This window comes from Mustela erminea, chromosome 9 (assembly GCF_009829155.1).
Source record: "Mustela erminea isolate mMusErm1 chromosome 9, mMusErm1.Pri, whole genome shotgun sequence".
NCBI lineage: Eukaryota > Metazoa > Chordata > Mammalia > Carnivora > Mustelidae > Mustela > Mustela erminea.
The window spans coordinates 113,670,680-113,686,466 of NC_045622.1; the positions used below are offsets into that span (position 1 = coordinate 113,670,680).

At 67.0% G+C, this 15,787-nt stretch overlaps 4 protein-coding genes across 9 annotated transcripts in view; 3 read left to right on the forward strand and 1 right to left on the reverse strand.

Moving 5' to 3' along the window:
• Positions 1-1,065: 1,065 nt before the first annotated feature.
• Positions 1,066-2,140, forward strand: SCT (secretin). The gene is made up of 4 exons (XM_032358438.1): positions 1,066-1,297; positions 1,411-1,512; positions 1,607-1,699; positions 1,905-2,140. The coding sequence occupies exons 1-4, from the start codon at positions 1,221-1,223 to the stop codon at positions 2,026-2,028; spliced, it is 396 nt and encodes a 131-aa protein (XP_032214329.1). The 5' UTR covers positions 1,066-1,220; the 3' UTR covers positions 2,029-2,140.
• A 1,326-nt stretch (positions 2,141-3,466) lies between these two features.
• Positions 3,467-10,297, forward strand: CDHR5 (cadherin related family member 5). Of its 2 annotated transcripts, XM_032358403.1 has the most exons (16): positions 3,467-3,613; positions 3,694-3,869; positions 4,198-4,248; positions 5,807-5,899; positions 5,976-6,077; positions 6,152-6,262; positions 6,349-6,519; positions 7,091-7,181; positions 7,338-7,435; positions 7,535-7,735; positions 7,817-7,930; positions 8,007-8,097; positions 8,226-8,323; positions 8,399-8,711; positions 9,276-9,490; positions 9,752-10,297. In XM_032358403.1, the coding sequence occupies exons 1-16, from the start codon at positions 3,559-3,561 to the stop codon at positions 10,184-10,186; spliced, it is 2,415 nt and encodes an 804-aa protein (XP_032214294.1). In that variant the 5' UTR covers positions 3,467-3,558; the 3' UTR covers positions 10,187-10,297. The 2 variants fall into 2 exon arrangements, with proteins under 2 accessions (XP_032214294.1, XP_032214293.1); XM_032358402.1 differs by having other exon boundaries at positions 8,226-8,711.
• Positions 10,298-11,650: 1,353 nt separating this feature from the next.
• Positions 11,651-15,356, forward strand: IRF7 (interferon regulatory factor 7). Of its 2 annotated transcripts, XM_032358412.1 has the most exons (10): positions 11,651-11,725; positions 11,759-12,286; positions 12,367-12,529; positions 12,621-12,840; positions 13,148-13,200; positions 13,295-13,502; positions 13,701-13,778; positions 13,852-14,334; positions 14,425-14,543; positions 14,633-15,356. In XM_032358412.1, the coding sequence occupies exons 2-10, from the start codon at positions 12,267-12,269 to the stop codon at positions 14,786-14,788; spliced, it is 1,500 nt and encodes a 499-aa protein (XP_032214303.1). In that variant the 5' UTR covers positions 11,651-11,725; positions 11,759-12,266; the 3' UTR covers positions 14,789-15,356. The 2 variants fall into 2 exon arrangements, with proteins under 2 accessions (XP_032214303.1, XP_032214304.1); XM_032358413.1 differs by lacking the exons at positions 13,148-13,200; positions 13,295-13,502.
• The window catches only part of PHRF1 (PHD and ring finger domains 1), a 28,395-nt gene continuing 27,933 nt past the window's right edge, over positions 15,326-15,787 (reverse strand). For all 4 annotated transcript variants that reach the window (XM_032358398.1, XM_032358397.1, XM_032358396.1 and 1 more), the window contains one exon: positions 15,326-15,675. In XM_032358398.1, coding sequence (XP_032214289.1) covers positions 15,532-15,675 — 144 coding nt within the window. In that variant the 3' untranslated portion in view covers positions 15,326-15,531. The remainder of the gene's footprint in view (positions 15,676-15,787) is intronic.

Genomic DNA, 15,787 nt, shown 5'->3' on the forward strand with positions numbered 1-15,787 from the left:
ATAAGTGTCTTCTTTTATTCCCGCCACCTGGGTGGCTCCATTGGTTCATGAGGGTGTAGGCCAGGACCTTGGGGAGGCCAACCCGAGCCCGAGACTCTGGGGGGGCGGCCAGGGGAGAGGCGTGGGGTGTGGAAGTGGGCTGCAGGCAGAGCTGGATCCAGCCTCAGGATGCCCTTCATTTGAACTTCCCAAGGCTGGAGAGGCTGCATGCAGACTGGGGTTGGACAGGAGGTGGAGATGCAGACAGACTGCTGGGAAAAAGGCAGGCAGCCCGGTTACTCCTGCTTAATCAATAGGGGATTAAATCAGTTTAGGCTTTTAAAAACCAGTACTAATGAAATCCTTAAACAGAAATTACAAAACTAGTAAATGAAATGATAAACCAGTAGTTTTTGTGTTAAACTTTACATTCATTTTATTTTATTTATTTTTTAAAGATTTTATTTATTTATTTGGCAGACAGAGATCACAAGTAGGCAGAGAGGCAGGCAGAGAGAGAGGAGGAAGCAGGCTCCCCGCTGAGCAGAGAGCCCGATGCGGGGCTCGATCCCAGGACCCTGGGATCATGACCTGAGCCAAAGGCAGAGGCTTAACTCACTGAGCCACCCAGGCGCCCCTTTACATTCATTTAAAAATTTTTTTTGAGTTTTTATTTATATAAGTAATCTTTACACCCAATCTGGGGTTCAAACTCACGACCCAAGATCAAGAATCTAATGCCCTACTGACTGAGCCAGACAGGTGCCCCAAAGTTTACACTCATTTAAAAATAATCAGTACAATTTCATAAAGAGCAGTTTTATGTTTAAGAAAAATTGAGCAGTAGGTTCGGGCAAGAGGCACCGGCCCAGCCTTCCCCATTCCCACCGCCCGCCCCGCCTCTCCCGCGGAGTCCGCGGCCGGGGGCGCTCGCCCCCTCTGCGCCCAGAGCGGAAACGGCGGCTCGGAGGCTTTGCACATGCTGTTCCCGCTGCAGCCTCGCCCGGATGTCCCTCCGCCCTCGGGGGCGCCCCTCCCCGACCCCCGCGGGCGCGCGTCCTCCCTGCCCAGCCAGCCAAGGGGCGCCGACGCGGCGGTGGGGGCGGGCGGCCAGCCCGGGCGACAGCTGGGTGGGCGGCTCTGACCTTCGGGTTCGATCGATGCCCCGCTCCCGGGCGCTATAAAGGGGCCGCGCGGAGCTCGGGCGGCCGCAGCAGCGCTCAGCCCCCCGCGCGCCCGCCATGGCCGTCGCGCCCCTGCTGCTGCTGCTGCTGCCGCCGCTGCTCCGGGGCTCCGCCGCGCTCCCCGCGCCCCCCAGGTGAGGGACCCACGCCCGCTCCTCGAACCCCACCCCCCCACCCCCGGCCCGGCGCGCCCCCCGCCCCCCGCCTGGCCCTGAACCGGCGCGCGCCCCCGCCCCCCGCCCCGCAGGGCCCCGCGGCACTCGGACGGGACGTTCACCAGCGAGCTCAGCCGCCTGCGGGAGAGCGCGCGGCTGCAGCGGCTGCTCCAGGGCCTGGTGGGCAAGCGCAGGTGAGGGGCTGCGGCGCTCCCCCGGCTGCGGGAGAACTGCGGGGCGTGGGCGCCGGGCACCTCCGGGACTAATTCTACTTGGGATGGGGGGCAGCGAGCAGGACCCGGAGAACAGCACGAGCTGGACCAAGTCTGCCGAGGGCCGCCTCTGCCTGCACTGGCCGTACCCACCCACCCTGCAGGCCTGGTGAGCCCTGCCGCCCGCGGTACCCACCTGCTCCTGCCCCGCACCTTCCTCTGCCCCCCCCCACCAGGACCCTGGGTCTGGGACAGGAACGGGGCGCGGCAGGGGGCCCGGCGTCTGGGAAGGGGAAACAGTGCTGGTGACCAGAGGAGGCCCGGTTCCCCCAGGGGGCCGCAGTCTCCCGCCCCTGACCTGGCTGTCTCAGCAGGATGCCCCTGAGGGACCCCCTGGATCAGACCTGGTCTTCCCGGTTGCCTCCTGGGTCCGGGTCTGGGGCCACCTTGGCAGAGCCAGCCATCCCCGCTGTGGAGGCCACCGGAAGCCGGCCCTGAGGAAGAAGGAGTCCCCGCGAGGGCACCGGCACCTGCACGGGAGCGGCCAGGGGAGGGTGGGGAGGAGGAGGAGGAGGGCTTGCACTTGTCGCCAATAAAGGAGGAATTCAGACACTGGCCCCGTGAGCTCACTCCGCGCCATCTCCCAGGTCAGGGCGGTCAGAATGCAGGAGGCCCCGACCGCAGCCGGTAGCCCAGTGACCGCACCCAGCTGCCCTTTAAACCTGGGGAGCCAGCGGGCGCCTCTCCTCCCCTATGTCTGCTGTCCCCGGAGCTTCCCCGAGACCCACCCGCATGCCTGCCGTCCACTCGGCAAACACTCCGGGGCTCTGGGTGCGCGGGTGGGGGGCACAGCACGTCTGTCCCGGAGGCCCCGTGTCGGGCAGTGGAGCGGCTGAGGGGGGAGAGTGAGCGGGCGAGGAGGCCCCAGGCAGGAAGCGGTGGCAGAAGGGCCCCGGCGTCCGCTCCAGAGAGAGAGGACCCCCACGCATGCCACGGCTCCGGCTCCAGGTTCTGTGGTCTCTTGTGGCTTGACTGCTCTGAGCCTGACGAGTGGGGGGGTCACGACACCCCGGGAGGAGCTGGGGCCTGCGGGAGCCAGGCAGGCACCACCTGCAGGGGCCGGGAGCCTTAGGGGGCAGCGGCCAGGCAAAGCTAGAGAGCGGAAGGACCACAGCCACCCCCACCTCCCCCCACCCCTGCCGTGGTAGCAGCCCCTCCCTCCTGCCTCTCCCTGCTGCTGCTGAGGCCTGGCCCGTGGGGGTGGGGCGGGGGGCGCCTTTGAGGGAAGGGCAGTTGGGGGTCTGGGCCAAGGAGCCTTGCCAGGAACTCCTCTGTCAAGCACCGGAACCCATGGGGACCCCCAGGAGCTCCCGCAGCCCCCTGAAGCTCAGCCATCCTCATTTCTGTGGTCCTGCCCACCCCACCCCCTTGGAGGGCACGGGCTGGTTTCCAGGACAAGCAGCGGTGATCCCAGGGCACAAACAGCCTTTTCCTTCCAGACCTAGATGGTTGGTGTGGGGGTAGGCGGGAGGAGGTGGACCTGGGGGGAGCAACTGGGGCCTGAACCTTGCTCCAAGATGATTCTGGAAGAAGAGGCCAGCAGAGGGGCTGCCAGGATTGGGGGGGAGGGGTGGGTACAGCCAACACAGAAGCCACAGCTGAGCCCCTGCCCCTGCCCCCCAGCTCCCTGCCCCAGCTTCTGCCCACCCAGCCACACCCCCCAGCCCCCTCCCCAGGCCCAGGGTATCCTGAGCACCTTCTGCGTCCTGCCCTGGGTTTGAGAGCTGAGCCCCCTTGGTCCCCCATATGTGGCCCAGCTCTGTTGGGGAACCCCCAGCTTGCCCCCTCCCCGCAGCAGGGTAGGCCTGGCCGGGCGGCCGGCGGGAGCCCCCTTGGAGGAGGCCGGTGGCTTGTAAAGGATCATAACACGGGGCGGTGCCTGGCGGGGGCGAAGGTCGCCCCGGCCCAGCCGCCACCAGCAGCGCCAGCCAGCTGCTCAGAGGGTCTGGCCAGGGGACGGCCACCAAGATGGGGGCTTGGGCCCTGCTGCTGTCACTGCTCATGGCCACGGCCCGGGCCCAGGGTACCTGCGGGGCGGGGGCAGGGGGCTGGGCGGTGGGCGGGTCCCAGGAGGGCACTGACTCTTCCTCTCCAACTTTCCAGTCTGCTCTGTGAGCGACACCATCTTCGAAGTCGCAGAGAACACTAACCGGCCTGAGCCCCTGGCTGACATCTCTGTCCCCGCGGGCCAGCAGGTGACCCTCGGACCGTCGTCCACGCCCGACGCCTTCCGGATCCAGGGGACTCAGCTCTTTCTCAACGTGACCCCCGACTATGAGGTGCAGATGGCAGGCTGGGCGGGGTACCCCCGTGGGGGCGGCGGGAGGGCTCACCCTCCACAGGACCCAAGCCGCCGCCCACACCCCTCCCCGGACAAGGCGTCCCAGGCGGCCTGAGGTTTCTGCGCCCTCCAGGCAATGACTGGCCCTTCTTGGGGCCCCAAGGCGGGTAGGGTGGTTGGGGGCTCGAGCTGCCTGGGCCCCCGATGCCCTCTGGACTTAGCAGGGCTGCTGGGGACCCTCCCCGCCTGTCTCCTCACTTGTGATGTGGGGCCAGCACGCTGCGGTCAGCTGGGCAGGTGACCCTGACCCTCATCTGCCCCCTCAGGAGAACACGATGCTGGAGGCGCACCTGGAGTGCAGAAGTGGCGGCACCGTGGTGAGTACCCCCTGCACCCCCCGCCCCTGTGTGGCCACCCCCAGCCTGTGATGTCAGCGCACTCCAGGCCCCGACCTCTCCTCTGCTCAGCTTGGTCCAGGGCCACTCCCTGGTGACCTCACCCTGTGGTATGTTGACGCCCACACTTCCTCCGGCCCAGACTCTGCCCTGAGATGCAGACCCCAGCAGAGACCCCTGACCCAGAGCCCCCACCACGGAAGGCACTTCACCCTGCCGGGTCCCTCACCCCCCACTGAGCCCCTCATGTCTCTCTGTCTGCAAGGCTGTGGGCTCTGCCTCAGGCAGGACTCCACAGCAGTCAGAGCCTTGGCCACCAGCATCTCCTTTCTGGAAACTTCCAACCGTCAACCGGTCCGCTTGCTCCCCTCTTGGCCCTGGCCAGTCCACTCTCAGTTAGGCCAGACACTCTTACCAAGCAAGTGGACAGCCCGGCTGCTTTCTCACTCGGAGCCGAGGCCGCACGGACCGCGGGGTGCAGGCTGGGTGCGTGGACCCCGACCTCACTCCAGCCAGCCTCGAGCCCTCTCCCCAGATGGGCACCTGCCGCCCTCTCCCACCGTCTCGTGTCTTCCCTCCGAGCTCCCCTTCCCAGGGAGGCATCGACCGCCCTGTTTTAAGCCACAAGCCCCGCGCGCACGCACCTGCCGGCTGGACTGGACCCACGGCCCACAGGCTCCAGTGCTCCAGTGCCTGGAGCTGTCCTGGCGCAGACGGTAGGCACGCCGCCACGACACCTCAGCACGGGACTCCGGAAGACAAGGCCTTCCTAAACAGCCACAGTGCCGCGGCCTCCGGGAAAAGGGCTCCTCAGCATCATGTCACACCTGACGCCCTCCCATTCCCACAGTCACAGAGACCCCGGCACAGCCCACCTACTGCGCCTGGCCGCTACGCCTCCCGAGTCCCTCCCCCCTCCCCCCTCCCTTTTTCCTTCCTAGGTTGGTGGATTCTTTAAGTCCTCTCTACCGGGGACGTGGGCTTCAGCTCACAACCGGAGACGGAGAGTCAACTTCTCCTCCCACTGAGCCAGCTGGGTGCCCCGCTTAAGCCTCTTATTTTTATTTATTTTATTTTTTTAAGATTTTTAAAATTTCTTTGACAGAGACCACAGGTAGGCAGAGAGGCAGGCAGAGAGAGAGGGGGAAGCAGGCTCCCCACGGAGCAGAGAGCCCGATGCGGGGCTCCATCCCAGGACCCTGAGATCGTGACCTGAGCCGAAGGCAGAGGGTTTAACCCATTGAGCCCCCCAGGCGCCCCCTCTTAAGCCTCTTTCAATCTACGGCTTCTCCTTCTCTCTTCCTTGTTCTTGAGAATAATGATTTCTGAAGCACCTCGAGCGTTCTCCCACTGTTCTCATGAAGGGTTTTGCCGGGCGCCCCCCACCCTGCCCCGCACCTGTGCTGCTCTCCTCCGGGGCGCTGGCCGCCTCGTGAGCTGCGGGGTTGTGTCTGTGCTCTGTCTGCAATCCACGCGGAGCAGGAGCCCAGGACCGGCGGCCACCAGAGCGCAGCACGGCTGACCCCACCCTGTCCCGCAGGTGACGCAGCTCAGAGTCTTTGTGTTTGTGCTGGACATCAACGACAACCCGCCCAAGTTCCCCTTTCAAGTCAAGGTGGAGAATGTGTCTGAGGTGAGCGAGAGGGCCAGGGGCTCGACCACGGGGGTCAAGGGTACAGCCAGACCACTCACTCCCCCGCTTCCCCCAGGACACTAAAGTGAGCACCATCGTCATCCCTGCGACGGGACTGGAGGCCCAGGATTGCGACCAGGATGACATCTTGTTCTATACCCTCCAGGAGGTGACCCCGGTCAGTGTCCCCCCAAACCCTCCTTCTGTGTCCTCCTGGGCTCCAAGACTGGGTCCCACCCCCTGCCTCCCCAGGGCGCCGGTAGCTTCTTCTCCCTGGTGGGCACCAACCTCCCCGCCCTGCGGCTGGACCGGCGCCTGGACTTCGACGCGCAGCAGAGCATCGACTTCCTGCTGCTGGTGCGGGTAAGCAGGCGGGGGCTCAGGTCCCCCCCGAGCCACCCCCAGCCCAGGACCCGCGGGCCTGATCCAGCCGGGCTCCGCTGCTGCAGGACACGCGGGAGGAAAACGCAGAGCCCAGCCACACGGCCACGGCCACCTTGATCCTGGAGGTGCAGCCTGCGGACCTTCGCCCCCCCTGGTTCCTGCCCTGTGCCTACTCAGACCACCACGTCTGCATCAACGCCGAGTACCACGGTGCTGTCCCCACGGGGCACCAGCTGGTATGGGGGGCAGGGAGGGCAGGAAGGACATAGGGGCAGGGCTCGGGAGTCAGGGGCCACATTTGGTTGCGATTTTCATGCGAACGTTCTTTGGAAGCCAATCCCACCCAACCACGGGGTGGCGAGCGGTGACGGAGCCCCTCAGTGTAGACGGAGGCGCGTGGCCTGGTGGTCTCGGGGCAGGGCTGGGCAGCGCCTTGGGGACCTAGTCCCGTGCGCTGGGAGGGCGGCAGCGTGAGGGCCGTGGTGGTGCTCCAGGCGGCCCCTCTGACCCGCTGACGTCCCCGCTCCGGCCCAAGAGGCCCACGGAGACGCCGGAGCACAGTGGAGCGTCCTGAGCACCTGACCCCGACTCCCCATGACTTCTGTCTGTCCCACGCGCGTGCCCGCTCTGGGAACGCCCGTTGTTCCATCGGTCGGGTGTCTTTGAGCAAATCAAGTCCATAGCAGCGGAGCGGGGGGCCGGGAGGGCCCTCGCGGAGAGACGACTTTCCTGTTAAGGGACGTCGGACGGTCAGCTGGGCCCGACACCCCAGCCCCACGGCATCTCCTCCTGCCCCTGTCCCCACAGCCAGGCCCCCTCGTGCTCCGTCCAGGGCCCGTCCACGCCGTGGACGGGGATCAGGGCATCAGCCAGCACATCCTCTACAGCATTGTGCGGGGTGAGTGCGGGCCGCAGCCCTGTTTCCCTCTGTGTCCTGCACCCCACCCCACCCTGGGCTGCCCGAGCTCTGGGGGACTTGGGCAGAGCCCGTGGGACCCTCGCCCTCAGGCCGCTGGAGGGGGCAGGAGGCCAAGCTTTCCCACCACCCTCGCAGGACAAGAAGATGGCACGTTTGCCATTGGCGCTGACTCGGGCAATCTCACCATGACCAGAAGTGTCCCCAGCCCAAAGACCTTCACTCTGGTGGTCAAGGTGGGCGCCCTGGCCAGGCCTCCACGGCCTCCCTGAGCCTCAGGCTGCAACACTTGCCCTTGAGAACCCGCTGGTCGCTGAGGCCTCCCCTTCCCCCAGGGTGAGCAGGCAGACGGCGCCCGCTACTCGGTGACCTGGGTCAAGATCGAGGCCCGAAATGCCGCCGGGAGCCCGCCCTACTTCGCCAAGAGCCGCTACCACGGCACGGTGGCACGCGGCTCTGGAGTAGGCGTGGAGGTCAAAGACGCGAGCACTCCCTCCCTGCCTCTGAGGGTCCGGGCCCAGGACCCTGACTTTCCGGTAGGCGCCAGCCCCGCTGCGGGGGTGCTGGGGGGGGTCACAGGGGCAGCCTGGGCCCAGGACTCACTGGGCCACGTTTAGGACCTCAACTCTGCCATCACCTACCGCGTCACCAATAACACTGACTTCCGGATGGATGGCGAGACCCTGCTGACCGCCTCCCTGTTGGCCGACGAGGGGGTCTTCTACGCAGAGGTGAGGGCAGGGGGCATCTTCAAGGGGCAGGGGCTAAGGCGGGGCCTGCGAGGGACAAGCCCCCTTTCTGCTCCAGGTTGAGGCCAACAACACAGTGACCGCGGGTACAGCCCGCACGGTGGTGGAGATACAGGTGCTGGAGTGGGAGGAGCCCACCCCCCCCACAGGTGAGCCGGACGCGGACCCCCCAGGCAGCGGCTCAGGGAAGGCCTCTTGCCTCAGCTGGGCTGGTGGCTTCCCCAGGGCAGGCTTGCTGGAGGCAGAGCCAAGCCTGAATCCTGTCCCTGGTCCCCAGGACCCCCCGAGACCCCCACATCCCCAGAGACTGGAAGAACAAGCCGGCCCCCCAGCAGCACCACGTTGGAAGCCCCCAGACCCCCGGGGCCCTCTCAGGGACCCTCGACGACCAGCTCTGCGACCCCGGGGCCCTCTCAGACGACCAGCTCTGCGACCCGGGGGCCCTCTCAGGGACCCTCGACGACCAGCTCTGCGACCCCGGGGCCCTCTCAGGGACCCTCGACGCCCAGCTCTGTGACCCCGGGGCCCTCTCAGGGACCCTCGACGACCAGCTCTGTGACCCCGGGGCCCTCTCAGGGCCCACAGCCCCCTTCAAGCACAATTCCAAGGCCACCTGCCTCATCTACGCCTGGCGGGCCCCCCAGCGTGGAAACCAGCACCTTCCTCCCATCAGCTTCAACCAGCGGGGGCTCAACACAGTCGCTGAAGCCAGGAACCTCTCAGCCGATGCCCTCTGGGCCCAGCAGAACTCCCCAAACCTCAGGTAGCCCTCTCATTTGCCCCAGAGTCACCCATATATTCCCTGATGCTCACTGTGGGGGTCCTGGGAATCCCTGTAGGGCAGGGCCCACCTGGGGCAGGGGGAGGCCCAGCCTGACCACACTGACCATGAAATCCCAGGGGGTTTGCTCTGGTCTGGGTAGAGACCTGTTCTGGGGCCCCCAACAAGGTAACCTGGGGAAGGTGTATGGAGGACGGGGCAGAAGCCAGATTTGGGGTCCAGTGGGCCTATAATTCCAGGCTGTTCTCTCCAGGGGCCCCGGCACTGCCTTCATGGTCCCTCCTATGGTGCTGGGCCCCCCACTTCCACCAGGAGCTGGTGGGCCTTGACCCCCATCTCCCCCCTTTTGGCAGCCTCCCCAAGGGCCCCGGGAACACACAGCTCCTCGGCAGGGTGGTGGGCGGCAGGGGAGTGGTACCATGCCCCAGAACCCCAGCTCTGGTGGGACACCCGGTCTGGCTTGTTGTCACGGTGTCTAAAGCCTGGGGCAGGTCTGTCTGGGAAGCGCTTGGGATGCTGATGGTCAGTGGGTGGTGTTGCTCCCAGGGCCAGCCCAGACTGGAGGAGGCAGCACTGCGGGGACCCCCGGGGACGGCGAGCCCGGTGTCGGTGCCGCCGGGGACCGGCGCTTCTCTGTCGTGGACATGGCGGCCCTGGGCGGGGTGCTGGGCGCACTGCTCCTTCTGGCTCTGCTCGCCCTGCTTATCCTGGTCCACAAGCACTACGGCCGGCAGCTCAAGCGCTGCTCTGGGAAAGCTGTGGTGAGGCCCTGGGGGGCTGGGGCAGGACCAGAGAGGGAGACAGGCAGGTGAGGACAGAGCCAAGGAGAGGTGGACGGGGGACAGAGAAGGGGCAGGGGCGGGAGCAGAGGTGAGGAAGGCTGAGGTGTAGCGCACACAATGCGGAGGAGGCCGAAAGAGGCGGAGAGGAAGGACTAGCCTGGGTCCTTGTCTCTGGGGTGGGGTCCCGGCCCAGGCCTGGGGTCCTGGTTGAGGCCCTGGTTGCCCCTCTCCCCTCCGCAGGAGCAGCCCCTCAGCTTTGACAATGAGGCCTTTGATGCCCCCCAGGAGGCCAACTGGGCGCCAGCTCCCTACTCCTCCCCTGGTCTCATGCGGGCGGCCCCGGAGCCCGCGGAGCCACCAGAGCCTGCGCTTCCGGAGCCCCCCAGCACTACGACCCTGCGTCCAGCCTCAGAGTCCCCCGAGCTGACCCGCGATGGAGGCAGCCCAGCGGCCGTGAGGTCCATCCTGACCAAGGAGCGGCGGCCTGAGGGTGGCTACAAGGCCGTGTGGTTTGGGGAGGACATTGGGGCTGAGGCCGACGTGGTGGTCCTCAACACGCCCGCCTCCGACGCGGCTGGCGCCAACGACTCTGGCAGCGAGGCCAGCAGCGACGAGGAAGCAGATGCTGGTCCCCATGCCGATGACACGCCCAGCACTGGCTCCTCCTACGTCTAGCTGGGCTCCCCCCCGCCCCGGTGGGCAGGACCTGATGTCTGCCAGCCACTCGCCCCGACTCCAACGTGCACAATAAAGCGACAGTTTCCAAGTTCGGCTGCATGAGACTCAGTGGCCCGGCCAGCCAGGGCCGTCCCCCCCACCAGCTGCTGGCCGCGGGAGGTGACGGCGCATCCTATCCCTGGCTCCGCCCCTGCCTGGGCCGGGTGGCACTGGGGCTTCCCGTAAACCACGTGCTGTGCCCGCCCACAGTGGGCCTTTCCACACTAGCGCCAGCTGGAGGCCTCGGTTCCTCTCAAGGCCTGACCGCGGGGGCGGGAGGGAGGCCTGCACTGCGGGGCCCCCACCTCCCCAGCTGACATGGAGATTCTTGACCTGAGCAAACTCCCTGGAGACCTCGCGGGGGGGTGACAGCCTGTGGGCCTGTGAGGTCCCCTGTGGGCAGTAAACACTCGGGGCGGGGAGGCACCCGGTCCTGGCTTCCGGACTGTCACCTGTGGCTTGGTGCAGGGGCTGAGTGACAGGACTGGGAAGCAGTGGCTGCAGGCCATGGGTGGGGGAGGGGGATTGTGGCAGGTGGACCCCCGCTAGGAGGGGCACCAGAGCCACAGAGTGGGGGACAGAGCCTCCTCTGCTGCCTCCCCAGGGCAGGACCGCAGGCTGGACTTCCTCCCTGACCCCCTCCACACCGTCCCTTGTGGGTCCTCTGCGTTTTTCCTATGAAAAGCCACCACGAACTGCTTTCCAAATGTCTTATTCTCAAGGGTGTGAGCATTCTTGTCTGAACAATTCTCATTAAGATTACAAAGGCGGAAGGGTGGGGGCGCCTGGTTGGCTCCGTGGGTCACCCGGACTCTGGATTTCCCTTCAGGTGGTGATCTCCGGGTCTGGCTTCCAGCCAGGAGGGGGCTCCGCACTCAGCGGGGACTGGCTCGGAGACCCTCTCCCTCCGACCTCCCTTCTGCTCCTGCAAGCTCTCTTCCACAAATAAATCTTTAAAGAACCCCAAACCAGCGGGGTGCCTGGGTGGCTTGGCCGGTGGAGCACCCCACTTTGCTCTCAGCGGGGGGTCTGGCGCTACTCTGGGTGCGGAGCTACTTAAAAAAAAAAAAAAATCCAAAGGGCAGGGCTGCCCCTTGGCCCACGCTCTCCTCCACGACCCACTTCCCCGGGGAAGAGAAGGGAAGATGTGTGGGGTCTTCAGTTCACCCCACTGCCTCCCCACCCCCACTAGTTGCCAGTGGCGCCCTGCCCCGACCCTGCGTGTGCGGGGCTGGGTGCTCCTTGAGGGAGAGGAGTGACTGGACCCCGCAGGACCCGCCAGTCCCGCCGCCCCTGCACGACCCCCGCCCGCATCCGGGAGCCTCGGCGGGGGCCTGGGGAACGCGTCCCCGCAGCACACAGGGGCCCCCGCCGCCGGAGCACGTGACTTCCTCGGCTGCACCTGCAGCCCCGCCCCCCGCCCCCCCGCCGGCCGGTCCCCATAAAAGCGCGCGTTCCGGCCGCTCCGGGAGACCAGGCTTCCAGCCCCGGCGGCCCGGCGTGTGGGGAGCGCGAGCGCAGTGAGGCGCGGGCGCGTCGGGAGGGTCCGGCGCCCGGAGTCGGGGCGGGACGGAGAGGGGGCGGTCGTCCCGCTGACGGGCCGCGGGTGGCGAGCGGCGAGCGGTCCCGGCTTCGGCTTAGGTTTCGCTTTCCCGGCGCGCGGTTTCGCTTTCCCGGCGCCCGGAGCGCGCCCCAGCCCGCGGCCGCCCCCGCGGTGTCTCCGAAGGGGGCCCCGACGGCGCCCTCCCGCCCAGGACTGGGCGCCGACTCCACGCCCGGGACCCCCGGCGCCCGCGCAGCCCCCCGGCAGCCCCGCGCTGTGCTCATCCCCGCGCCACCGCCGCCCAGAGCCCGCACCTCGGCAACGTCGTGGCCCGCGGCCCTCCGCCGCGTCTGGGGTCCCCGCACGTGGAGCGCCTGCGCCGCACCGTCCGTGGGCACCCGCGAACCACGCTTCCCGGCTGCGGCCGTGACCGCCCCTCCCGGCGGAGGCCCCCCGCGCCCCCGCGCCCCCCGCGTCGGTCCCGCGCAGCGAGCGATGGCCGCGGCCGCTGACAGGTGAGCCCCCGTCCCACCCCGGCTGCGCGGCCACTCCGCCGGCCGCCCGCACCCTCACCCGCCGGCCGCCCCGCCCGCAGGAGGCCCCCGCGCCTGCTCTTCGGAGACTGGCTCCTGGGGGAGGTCAGCAGCGGCCGCTACGAGGGTCTGCGGTGGCTGGACGCGGCCCGCACGCGCTTCCGCGTGCCCTGGAAGCACTTCTCGCGGAAGGACCTGGGGGAGGCGGACTCGCGCATCTTCAAGGTGGGACCCCCAGCCCGGCCGGGTGGGAGGGCCGGCCCGGGGCCTGGCGCGCGCCCCCATGCTCGCTCACACCGTCGGTCCCTCCCCCCAGGCCTGGGCGGTGGCCCGCGGCAGGTGGCCGCCCAGCAGCAGCGAAGGCAGGGGCGGGGGTGACCAGCTGGCCCTGGAGGGCGCGCTCCGGGCCGTCTGGAAAACCAACTTCCGCTGTGCGCTGCACAGCACCCAGCGGTTCGTGATGCTGCAGGACAACTCAGGGGACCCCGCTGACCCGCACAAAGTGTACGCGCTCAGCTTCGAGCCTGCGGAGACAGGTGAGGAGCCGGGGGTGCGGGGCAGCCGTGGAGAGGGCAGGACGTTTGGGGCAGAGATCGGGGCTGGGAGGGCACTGGGATTCTGCTCTCCACTGGACACAGACCCCACGAGCAGAGCCGTGCTTTCCAGGAACTGGCCTCAGAGAGGCTGGTGCCAGTTTGTTGGGGGAGGGCAGGGAAAGCTGATTGGGACTGCTGGGATTAGTGGGGGGGAAGCTCTGAGGGCCTACCCAGAGACCCATACCCAAGCGTCCCACTCCACAGAGTCTCATCCCACACTGCCCTGATCCCAATTCTCTCTTGTAAGGTGCGGGCACTCAGCAGGGGGAGGTGGCCCTTGAAGACGCCCTGCCCTTAATGGTGAGCCTGTTCAGCCCTCCTTGTTCCCAGGTGGGGGCTGCCAGTCTTCCCTGGGGCTGGGGAGCTGCTGACGCCGGCCCCTCCTCCCCTGCAGGGTGAGCTCCCAGGGCCATGCCTGGCAGGAGACGCTGCTGAGAGGCCAGGGCTTGGACTGAGCCCTGAGCTTGGCGCCCCAAGCCACCCTTTTGGCGCAGCCGACAGTGCTGGGGACCTCTTGCTCCAGGCTCTGGAGCAGAGCTGCCTGGAGGCCCACCTGCTGGAAGCTGCATGGGTGGGGGACCCGGTGCCCCCAGAGGCTCCCGGTGAGAGGCTGTGTCTGGTGGGGGCGCTCAGCCTTGCAGGGTTCCATGGGCGGGGGGGGGGGGGCGCGAAGGCGGGAGGGCAGAGTCCAAGAGGAGAGGGAGCGGCTAGGGGTGTGGTGGGAGAGGACGCCCGTGGAGATGGAGTCGGCCACAGCCCGGCCTGTCCGGCTGCTCCCAACTGCGCATTTTCCTCCTCAGGCCTGGAGCTCCTAAACACGGAGCCTTCTCTGCCAAGGGCAGGACACACGGTCCCTGTGCACCAGGCGCAGGAGACAGGTGAGAGCCGGAGGGGTGTGTGCGGGAGTGAGGGCCTGGAGGGCCAGGTTTCAGCTTGGGCCTTCCTCCCCAGATGCAGGCCTGGCCCCGGTCCTGGAGCCCTGGCAGCCTCCACCAGAGGTGGAGCCTTGCCCCGGGGTGGCTGCTGAGCCTGGATCGCACCCAGAGCCCAGCCTGAGGGCCCTGGATGTGACCATCATGTACAAGGGCCGCACAGTGCTGCAGGAGGTGGTGTGGCGTCCAAGCTTCGTGTTCCTTTACGGATCCCCAAGCCCAGCCACCACAGCCACTGAGCCCCAGCATGTGGCCTTCCCGAGCCCGGCCGAGCTCCCTGACCAGAAGCAGATGCACTACACCGAGAAGCTGCTGCAGCACGTGGCCCCGGGACTGCAGCTGGAGCTCCGGGGCTGTAGGCTGTGGGCCCGGCGCCTGGGCAAATGCAAGGTCTACTGGGAGGTGGGAGGGCCCCTGGGCTCTGCCAGCCCCTCCACACCCCCCCGCCTGCTGCAAAGGAACCAAGACACCCCCATCTTCGACTTCAGCACCTTCTTCCGAGGTCAGTGATGCACCAGACTTGGGGCCGCGCCATGCCTGCCCGCTCCCGTCCTACTGCCCCCCTCCCCTCACCGGAGTCCCCCCCCTGCAGAGATGATGGAGTTCCGGGCTCGCCGGCGTCCGGGCTCCCCGCACTACACCATCTACCTGGGTTTCGGGCAGGACCTGTCAGCTGGGAGGCCCAAGGAGAAGAGCCTGGTGCTGGTGAAGGTGAGGCTTGGGGTTCCGGGAGGCAGGGCCGCACACAGCCCCCGTCTGTCCTGTCCTGTCTGTCTGTCCTGATGACACCCTGCCCACAGCTGGAGCCGTGGCTGTGCCGGGCGCACCTGGAGTGCGTGCAGAGAGAAGGGGTGTCCTCCCTGGACAGCAGCAGCCTTGGCCTCTGCCTGTCCAGCTCCAACAGCCTCTACGAGGACCTGGAGCGCTTCCTCATGGAGGTGCAGCAGCCTGCCTGAGGGCCGGCCCGTCTCCAAGCCAAGAAAAAGGCCTCAAGAGTCAGTGCTGGTGTCCTGTGCAGGGGTGGGCTCGGGCTCAGAAGGGGCAGCAGACTTCCGGGAGCCCCCAACACCTACAGGCCCAGGACGCGAGGCGACCACCCTGCCCCTGCCCGCCCTCCTCCGTCTTCACCATGAAAAAACAGGCCACACGCTTTAGAGCCAACAAACTCTACTCAAAGAATACAAAACGCCCCGGGGACAGGAGGTATCTGCCCCTGCAGGTGCTGGGGAGGGGGCACCACGAATGGTCGACTCTGTGCTGTGTGCAGCCCCCGCCCCGCCGGCTTCCAGACCCACCGACACCGCGCTCTGCTGGTGGGAGGCAGCGAAGACGGGCGTCACTTACGGAGCTAGCAGGGGCTGCGCACGGCCTCCCCTTGTTCCTCCAGAGAATACAATCAGGCCATCCGGGAGGGGTCAAGGAGCTCCTTCCACCCGCCAGGCCCCTCCTGATACCAAAGCCTTGGACTTTCAAGTACTGAGTCAATCAAGAAGTTTCTAAAGATAATCCATTTTTGATAAATTAGAACACAATGGAAACTGTGTATCTATAATATACATATAAAAAGGTCCAGTTTGAAACTGAGCAGGACAAGTGCGCAGGGCACTGTGATCGCGGGAGCCCTGGTACCGTAGTGCCGGCCGGCTGTCTTCCGAGGCCTCTGCTTCTGCCGTCCCCAGCGGGAGCGCCAGGGGCGGCCTCAGCTCTCGGGGCCCTGGGCGGGCGCCTCCTCCCCAGCCTCGGCCCTCCGGTGCCGGCGCATGCGCCGGTACTTGTCCACGTAGGCCCTGACCAGGTTGCCCACCTTCACGGGGTTGATCTCCCCGCTCCTGCTGTGGCATATCTGCGGGCGTGGGGGGAGGGGCGCACGTGACCCAGATAGCCCCCCAGGGGGGACAGGCACCAAGCAAGACACATCCCCCTGCCAGGGCCGCCTCGCAGGCCTGCTGAGGGCC